At 39.2% G+C, this 10,274-nt stretch overlaps 1 protein-coding gene across 1 annotated transcript; it reads left to right on the top strand.

Moving 5' to 3' along the window:
• The first annotated feature begins 1,430 nt into the window (after positions 1-1,430).
• On the top strand, positions 1,431-2,258 carry LOC145642891 (uncharacterized). Its single transcript, XM_081694052.1, has 2 exons — positions 1,431-1,516; positions 1,649-2,258. Exons 1-2 carry the CDS (start codon positions 1,431-1,433, stop codon positions 2,256-2,258), a joined length of 696 nt encoding a protein of 231 aa, XP_081550178.1.
• Positions 2,259-10,274: the final 8,016 nt, after the last annotated feature.

Raw genomic sequence — 10,274 nt, 5'->3', positions numbered from 1 at the left:
TTCATTTTATGCAAGACTGGGTCACTCGTGGTTCTGCGGCACAGGATTTCAGAGTTTCCTTTCACACCTCCAGAGTTTTATCCGGTCCTAGATGTGGGTCTATGTATACTTCTTCGCTTTGTTATCTCCGCGGTGATTCTCTGTCTTCTGATACAATTTTCTTGGTGTTTGATGGAGCTTTCGATTCTCGGGACTCTTCAGCGGGGGCTGGTTGGATCTTTAGATACTTGGATTCAGAAAGGGTTATTGGAGGAGGGTCTAGGGCTTTCCTTTCGTCTTCGGCGCTTCATTCTGAATTGCAGACTTGTCTTTGGGCTCTTAAAGTTGCTTCTCATCGTGGGTTTGAAAAGCTGGTTCTCTACACTGATTGTTCAAACTTGGTTACTTATCTTCGTGCAAAAGGAAGTCGGGATATTTCTTGTTTCTGGTTGCTTCAGGATATCAGGAGTCTGCTTCGTGGATTTTCTTCATGTGCCTTCGGAAAGTCCCTCGGCGGTGGGTTGCTTCGGCTCATTGGTTGGCTCTTCAGGCTCGTCAGCGTCGGTTGTTAATGTGATCTTTTTAGGTTGCTAGGTTTAGTTTTTTTTTCCTTGTTTTTTTCTTTCTTTCTTAGTTCGTCTTGTCAAAAAAAAAAAAAAAAACTATGATAATTCTTTTTTGGGCACATGTTAGTTTAAACCTGTACAAGAATATCCTATACCTTTAAAAATCGCATGTTGATCGTCATTAACATTATACATGGTATGTTTCTTGGGCTCCAATTGCTGACATTTGTTCCTTTTTTTTAGGGAAGCTGACATTTGTTCCGATCTCATGAAAAATGATTGCATATATAGGAGTATTCTCTTCTTGAAAGTCCACATTAATATATCTAATGATCCAAAACTGATTAAAATTAAAATAAAAGTAATTTATTAATTTTTTACAGCAAAAGTAATCTATACTTATTGATATAGTTACCCTTTTTAAATGAATAAAAAACAAATCACAATGACGGAAATCAAGAATATCACCTTATAAAATTTATTCCATTATCATGAAATTATCAGTACAATTAAGTGTTTAATTGGGTCAATTATCATATTAATCTGAATTATTAGCCAAGTGAATGGCCATATCAATTCCCAACTCCACAGCTAGAGGTTGAGAATTTCATTTTTATGTAATGGAGCTGGTAAATATAGTTAACCTATTTTTTAGATTATGTAAATAATCTAGTATATAATTAGTTTGTAAATTACTAATGTAGCCTTAACCCTTACCTAGCATACGCTTATATTATATATTGATTTCTAATTAATGAGAAAGACACGACAAATATTCTCATATTCTCTCATGGTATCACGAGTCTAGGTTTTTCAATCCGAAACCCTAAATTCTCTTCCGCTCATCTTCTCTAATCTTCTTCTTCTTCATTTCGGTTATCATCAATGGCCGAACAAAAGATTCATCCTGCTACTCTTGTCCCTAACATCAAAACGTGCATTCCTATTGTCCTTGATTACAGTGGTACTCAGTACAATACGTGGTCTACTCTATTCCGACTCCATTGCCGTACGAATTTAGTGATCGACCATATCATCCCTTCCGTTGCTAGTGACAAGTAGAAAGCCCCTGCATCTTCCTCTGATCCTGAATTGTGGCAAAGACTTGATAACATCGTTCGTCAATGGATATACAATACCATCTCGACTGACCTTCTTGATTCAATTATCGATCCCGATGACAAGGCTATCGATGCTTGGAAAAGGTTGCAAAATTTCTTTCTCAACAACAAGTCAGCCCGTGCTCTTCAGCTTGATGCGCAATTCACAAACACCAGGCTCGATCAGTTCGAGGGTGTTAAGGCGTATTGTACTCGCCTGAAATCTCTAGCAGACAGCCTCCGTAATGTAGGTGATGCGGTTTCTGATAATCGTATGGCGCTGCAATTATTAAAGGGGCTCTCCGAATATTACAAGGCGTTCCGCACCTCCGTTCGTCATCTCAATCCACTTCCCTCTTTTGACACTTTGCGATCCATGCTTGAATTGGAGGACCAAAGTAATGCCACCGACGTTCTAGATTCGGGTGAGGAGGCTCACATCTCACAATCATCGACGGTCGAATTTAATTCGCAGCAGGGCAAGGCGAATTATGATTCTTCTCGCTCTTCACAGCCTGCTCGCGGTGGTCGGAAACCTAAGGGAAAGGGAGGAAAGAAGGGCGGTGCCGAGTCCGGTGGTCGGAGCAACCAGCCACCGCCGCAAACGCAGTAGCAGTCTCAGCCTGCAGCGCATCAATTCTCGGGTCAGCAGGGGTGGCCGTATCCACCTCCATGGGCGTATTGGCCAGCCCCTCCCTGCCCATATCCCTCACAAGCCCCAGACCCAATGCAATGGGCTGCTAGGCCTCACCAGTCCACTCCGCAGCAGCCTGGTCTTCTCGGGTCCAGACCACAGCAAGCATACTACATGTCTGGGCCTCCTTCCAATTCTTCGGGGTACGTGCCGACCAACATCGAGCAAGCTATGCACACTATGTCTCTTGCCGATCCAAATTATTACATGGACACCGGAGCTAACTCTCACATGACAAACTCTCAAGGTAACTTGTCATCGTATTTTCATTTGAGCAAAAATAATAATAATTCTATTATTGTTGGTAATGGTAGCAAAATTCCAATCCATGGTTATGGTCACAAATCCCTACACCAAAACACACTTCAACTCAAAAATGTCCTCCACGTACCTAAACTTGTCAAAAATCTAATTTCTGTTAGAAAATTCACCATTGATAATAATGTGTCAATTGAATTTGATCCTTTTGGGTTTTCTGTGAAGGAATTGCAGACGGGGAGCAAACTAGTGAGATGTAATAGCAGTGGCGATCTTTATCCCTTCTTCACAGATCGTCAAGTCTTTTCCAATTCCACTCCGTCAGCTTTTCCAGTTGTTTCTCCTAGTGTGTGGCATTCCCGTTTAGGCCATCCGGGAAATGCAATTCTTAGTTCCTTGCGTAGTAGTAATCTCATAAATTGTAATAAGGCTTCAAAGCACATTTGTCATTCTTGTCCTTTGGGAAAATTAATGAAATTTCCTTTTTATGATTCAATGTTTCATACTATTATGCCCTTTGATATTGTTCATAGTGATTTATGGACCTCTCCAATTGTTAGCTCTCTTGGTCACAAATATTATGTTCTTTTTCTCGACAATTACACGAATTTTCTATGGACTTTTCCTATCTCTTCAAAGTCTCAAGTTTATGATTTATTTATTCGTGTTCGAACATATATTAAGACTCTATTTGAGAGGGAGATTAAGGCTTTCCAATGTGATAATGGAACGGAATTTACCAAAAATCCTTTTCAAAAATTTTGTGAACAAAATGGTATGACCTTTCGCTTTTCTTGTCCATATACTTCTCCTCAAAATGGCAAGGCCGAAAGAAAGATTAAAACAATCAATAATATTGTTCGAACTCTTCTATGTCATGCTTCAATACCTCCTTATTTTTGGCATCATGCTCTTGAAATGGCTACCTATCTCCATAATATCTTACCGTAAAAAATTCTAGGCTATAAATCACCTACTCAAGTTCTCTATCAAAAGCTTCCCGACTACTCTCATCTTAGGGTGTTTGGTTGTCTATGTTATCCCCTCTCTCCATCCTCTAAAATTCACAAACTTCAAGCTCGAAGTAGTCCTTGTGTCTTTCTAGGATATCCGTCTAATCATCGAGGGTATAAATGTTTTGATATGTCGAGTCGAAAGATTATTATAGCTAGACATGTATGGTTTGATGAGTCGGTTTTTCCCTTTTCAAAAGTTCATACTCTGGAACCTCATACATATGACTTTTTGGGTAGTGAATTGAGCCTTCTTGATAGCCCCATTGTGCAGCACCAGCTTCTTTCCTCATCCCTGCCTCGTGCACCTCCCTCTACTCCCACACACCCGCAGCCCAGCCACCTAGATGCTGCCATACAGCACACTCCGCAACTAGGCTGCGGTATACCCCCTTCTGCCGCAACCCAGTTGCGGAGTCCCCTGCCCGTGTCGCCACAGCAGCACCTCCACTCTCGCTGCCCCTCTCCCATACCTGCCACGCCCCCACTGCTCAGCAGCGTGGTCTTTGACCACCTCCTACTAGCCCTGCCGGGTCAAACGCGGGCGGTGGTGTGGACGAGCCCATGTATGGTGAGACGGGGCAGCCTTCCTCTCCTACTCCTACTCTTCATCCCCCTCCAACTCCCTCATTACACCAACCTCATTCCATGACCACCCGTAGCAAACACGGAATTTTCAAGCCAAATCCAAAGTACTCCGATCAAGCACATCACATTTCTACCTCCATATCTCCTATTCCCAAAAACCCGGTCCATGCTCTTCGTGACCATAATTGGAAATTTGCTATGCAGGAAGAATATAATGCTCTTATTGAAAATGGTACTTGGAAATTAGTTCCCCGACCGAATAATGTGAATATTATTCGCTCTTTATGGATTTTTCGGCACAAAACGAATTCTGATGGCTCTTTTGAGAGACATAAAGCTCGCTTGGTTGGTGATGGTAAAACTCAAAGGGAGGGTATTGATTGTGATGAAACTTTTAGCCCGGTTGTAAAACCGGCTACTATCCGAGTGGTTCTTAGCATTGCTTTGGCTAAGTCTTGGCCAATTCATCAGTTGGACGTGAAAAATGCTTTCTTACATGGTCATTTGAATGAAACGGTTTACATGTATCAACCTTTGGGATTTAAAGATCCTGATAAACCTGATCATGTTTGTTTATTAGAGAAGTCACTATATGGTCTGAAACAGGAACCCCGTGCGTGGTACAAACGTTTTGCAGATTTTGTGGCTACTATTGGTTTTGCTAATAGCAAATCTGATACCTCTTTGTTCATCTATCGCCATGGTAATGATACTGCTTATCTAATTCTATATGTTGATGATATTGTGCTTACTGCTTCATCGGACTCTCTCCGACGACATATTATTTCTCGGCTCAGCTCTGAATTTGCTATGAAGGATTTGGGTCCTCTGAGTTATTTTTTGGGTATTGCTGTTACGAGAGGTAAAAATGGTTTATTTTTATCTCAAAAGAAGTATGCACAGGAAATTTTGGAAAAAGCAGGAATGGCAAATTGCAAGCCTTCGCCTACTCCTGTTGACACCAAAGGCAAATTGAGCACTCAGGAGGGTGCTCTGTATGATGATCCTACTTCTTATCGGCGCTTCTGTGGTGCTTTACAGTACTTGACATTCACCCGACCAGATATCTCTTATGCAGTTCAGCAGGTCTGCTTATTTATGCACTCACCCCGTGTTGAGCACATGGATGCGTTGAAACGCATTCTACGGTACATTAGAGGTACGACGGATTTTGGTTTGCAATTACATAAATCTTCTGTTTCTTCTCTTGTGTCATACACGGATGCAGATTGGGGCGGGTGTCCGGATACTCGTCGTTCTACATCAGGGTATTGTGTGTACCTTGGTGATAATCTGATTTCTTGGTCTTCGAAATGCCAACCCACTTTGTCTAAGTCCAGTTGTGAAGCAGAGTACAGAGGGGTTGCCAATATGGTTTCCGAATCCTGCTGGGTTCGCAATTTGTTGCTCGAGCTATTTCTTCCTATTTCGAAAGAAACATTGGTTTATTGTGACAATGTTAGTGCAATTTATCTCTCTAGTAATCCGGTCCAACATCAGCGCACTAAACACATTGAGATGGACATACACTTTGTACGTGAAAAAGTTCAAAAGGGCGAAGTTCGTGTCCTACATGTGCCTTCCCGATACTAGATTGCAGACATCTTCACCAAAGGTCTGCCTAAGGTTTTATTTGATGATTTTTGGGACAGTCTAAGCGTTCGTGGTCCTCCCGTTTTGACTTCGGGGGAGTGTTAGATTATGTAAATAATCTTGTATATAATTAGTTTGTAAATTACTAATGTAGCCTTAACCCTAACCTAGCATACGCTTGTATTATATATTGATTTCTGATTAATGAGAAAGGCACGACAAATATTCTCATATTCTCTCACTATTGATACAACTAATAAAAACGTCACCTATTACCAAAAGTTTCCAAAAGTTTTTAATCTGTTCTAAAAGTTTTCATAACATAATTCTGTTTTTGACGTAACAAACTCTCTGTTAGATATTGTATTTTTAATATCTATATAGAGGATCGTTATAAAATTTTAAAGATTATTACTCAATAATACAACAAAATTTTCTCCCAAATTATTTCTGATCATCTGCATTTTCAAGTTCTCTCTAAAATTATTTGAAACACAAATATGAAATGTTGCAACAATATAAATTTTCAACGTAGTATTAGATCAAGAATCAGTTTATAGAGGGATGGACTGAAGAATTTGTGTCTTACGACATTTAAATGTTTTTTTTTTTTTTTTTTTTTTTTTTTTTTTTTTTTTTTTTTTTTTTTAAATGTGAATTCATGAGTTGGGTTGCTTCACTTTCCTTTTGATACACCATTCAATTCTTCAGGTTCTTTATTGTATGTATTCCAAGGGTAAACATGTTTCAATGAAATTAGCATTTCTAATAAATTTCTAAATATTTTAATTTTGGTGAAGCCGATGATAATTTGATTTCATGTATATCTTGCAAAACTAATCTGATACACGAAGTGAAGTTCAATGACAATGTAGAGGCCACACTATCTTAGCTTGTCTCAAACTCGCAGCTCGTGTTGAGGTTTAGGTACGAGCTCTCACCTTTGTAGCATGAACATGAACATTAAATGATTCTTATGTTAAGTATCTCCTTGACCGTCGTTAATACATCTGTAGTGATAAAATCTTAGAGCCTAGACACACTTCCAATGTAATCTTAAAAGTCACATGGTAAGCAAGCAAGACTAGAAAGTCAAGCTAATAAGCATGTAAGGAGTACAAAAGTCATATTATTACCTCAACATACCAATGTTATAAGCTTACATACCAAAGAAAAAGGATGTAATTGGTCAAGTCATGACCCATTAGGAGCTGATAAATGAGACTACTCACATATAGAACATGGTGATAATTGACATGAAACTAAACAAAAACACTATTATTATACATTTTACTATCTCCGGTCCAAATTAGTTGCAACTATTTCCTTTTTGGGCCGGTCCACATTACTTGCAACTTTCCCATTTTTTTCCTTATTTTGTAACTTTTTAAAGGTAAAATTACAAACTTACCCTTACTTTTTTTTAAACCAACCTTATTATACTACTAACCTAATATAATTACACTACCTAACTGATTAATTAGATTAATCATTCCCACAAAAAAAAACCCCAACTCTTTAAATTCGCCATCATCCCAACCAATCAATTGAATGCTACACCATTCAATTCATCAGATGAATATGATTGAGTGCATTTATTCGAGAATTCTCCAGAATATATTACCCCCCCAAAACCCTACTTCACCTTTTTCTCACTCCTCACTCTTCGCCGTTTGGGATCTCCCCCCCCCCTCTCTCTCTTACTCTGTCTCTCTCCTTGCGATCTGGGTTTTCTCCTTCCTTCATTCTTCAGTTCTGTTCTTGTTGTTCTTGAGTCCCACTATGTCTACTTCAAAGGACAAAGAACTCGATCTTCTTTTTCATGAGACCCTTGAATCATTTGGATCAAAGCGCCGATCTGGGCGTGTAACCCATAAGCCGTAGCGAGGAAAGGGAAACAAGAAACCCATTCGTCGTGCTTCAGTTATTGTAAGGAGGAGGATCCGTGGTGCAAAACTGGCTGAGTATGTGAGCGATGAGGACGAGAAGCCTCATAAAGCTACGACCATTGATGAACCACCACTTGAGGTGGTTCATATTGCTGAGGTGGTTCCTATTCCTGCTGCTGTAGTTGTTGAGGATGAGGTCTCCGCTGCTGGATCTGCTACTGGGGAGTCAAACCCAGTTGAGGTGGCTAAGCCACCTGAGTCCCACGACGACGGTGAAGGCCCTTCTTGTAGGAGATTATAGGTACTACGCAGCGGAAATAAACATGAATCATATTCATACAGTATCTAATCCCAAGATCTAATGCATTACACATAAAGAACATATAATCGTACCTTTAAAGCGTGATTCCACGTGCAATCGAGCAAGAACAATGGGAGATAAAGAACCTCAAGCGTGATTCCTCTACTTGGTCCACGGGCACAGAGTAAGACCTCCACTAATGCTAGTTAGTTGCAATTGAACCCTTCAATTGACCTTCTATGGAGAAGAACGAGCAACGAACCAACCACAAACCACCACGAACTACCAAACGCGCCACCAAGGGTGGCCGGCCGTGAGTCCAAAGGGGAGGAGAGGGAGCCGTGAATTAGAGAGGGAATTAGGGTTTTGGGATTGGTTGCCTTCATGTCAAAATACACTGTGTGTGAATTATGACTGCTTGAAAGCAACCCAAGGCATGAATCTTATTTATAGATCTCATCTCTAAATAAGAGCCCATGTCAAAAGCCCAAAACTTAATTCCAATCTAACTATGATAGCCCAATCCATTTCATGATTAGTTAAATGCTCATGAGGCCCATTAATGGGACTCTAACTTGCTTAACCCAATACCCTTGTGTGTGACCTCATAGGATCCATTCTAGCGGGCTTTGGACTATTTAACTAGTCCAAATATCATCTCTCATAGTCTAGCAACAGATGATGACGCCCCAAGAGAATGAACTTATTATCTCCATAATAGTGATCCTTGATATATCTAGTAATTGTACTTATCGAAGACACAACTCCTTCAATCTCCCACTTGTCTGAGACAAGTGCGCAATATTCAAATTCCTTAAGTCAATGTGTGTCGATTTGATAATATGATTGCATCTCATGTCGTGATCATATTAGTCTACAAATCTTTTCTTGAAAAACTGAGTTAGATTCACAGAACAAATGATTACTATGTAATGCATTTGAGCACGGCCATGCATTTTCTGAATTCTCCATCTTCAAGGGGCCAAGACACATTCCTAATTAAATAGGTAGACTCAATCCAATATTGTGGCAACCAAAGATACCACTCAACTTCTGAAATAACAGGGAAACACCCTTTATAATCTCCAGTTACGGGCAGACGTTTGAGTGCACCACAGCCATAACATCCATTGAATGAAATCAATGTTCCACTCATGTCAAAGGAATCCACTAATATATCCGGAAGCTCTATACTTGAACTTCAAAGTAGGTCTATAGTTCGATCATGCATCATTCATGCATATCCATGAGATTGACCGAGCTTCACTACGCTCCTATAGCTCATGAAACTGCGCTATCCAATCAATCTTACATGCTAGTCCATTAATTGAAATCATTTATGTCCAGTTTAATGATTCTGAACTAAGAACTTAAATAATATATGAATTTAGTTCACCTATGGGGTTCCATTCAACAGGTCATTAACCTAATGAGCTCATCAATTCATAATTATTTTGGACATTTTATTTAATCTTGAAACCACGATTAAATAAGATTGAAACTTTGTTTCAATTGATAAACATAATTCTGCAAATGAATGTATTACACATGTAACTTATTTTTCCCCAAAAACAAATACAACTTCTAATTACATCATTTGCCTCAATCTAGTTTCATTAGAATGTTTCTCATGCTTTGGAAATGGAAGGGGTTTACTAAGTAGAGTTCATGAGACATTCTCATAAACATGAATTTTGTGATTTCTAAATCTTATAATCATTTTCATCTCCATACACTAAGAGTTTTCCTTCGACCTTTCACACGGAACTTAGAAATTTCTAATTTGTATTTCAACGTTACATAGGATTTCGATTGAAATCTATCATCACTTGTTCTTAAAAACATTTGAATCAAATAGACGAGTGTAGACACTCATTTGTGTCTCCCCAAAACCAAACCCAGTGATGAATACCTTTCACGTCGAATCATAATCGAATGAAGTGAAAGTGTGGAAAGTTTAGTGTTGCGGATAGTTTTAATTTCTTTTCTCTTCTCTCTGTTTTTGAAAACTTATTTTAAGAAAATAGCCAATCCGGTTTGGTTGGTCCATGATATGGGTCCAATAGTAGTGTAGTTGGATAGGGCTTGACAAGAGCTTTCCAACGATATATTATAAGCCCAATTGGTACTTGTAATCACGCTTAATAAGATAATTAATAATCTTGTTTAGGGTTAATTATGATTATAATTCAAGTGATCGCCGATAATAGTTTTGTTTGTGCATTAAATTCAACCAACATATATAAACAGGTTTAGGGTTAATCCTATTGATTGCATGTTAATCAAAAAGCGC

Source organism: Chenopodium album, chromosome 8 (assembly GCF_948465745.1).
Source record: "Chenopodium album chromosome 8, dcCheAlbu1.1, whole genome shotgun sequence".
NCBI lineage: Eukaryota > Viridiplantae > Streptophyta > Magnoliopsida > Caryophyllales > Amaranthaceae > Chenopodium > Chenopodium album.
The sequence above is the reverse complement of the archived record's forward strand: the minus strand, read 5'-3'. Positions and strand labels throughout refer to the sequence as shown.

Coding starts and splice junctions, on each gene's coding strand:
- LOC145642891 (XM_081694052.1), top strand. CDS start 1,431: ATGGCCGAACAAAAGATTCATCCTGCTACTCTTGTCCCTAACATCAAA. Junction 1,517..1,648: donor CTTGATTACAGTGGTACTCA/GTACAATACGTG, acceptor ATTGTGGCAAAG/ACTTGATAACATCGTTCGTC.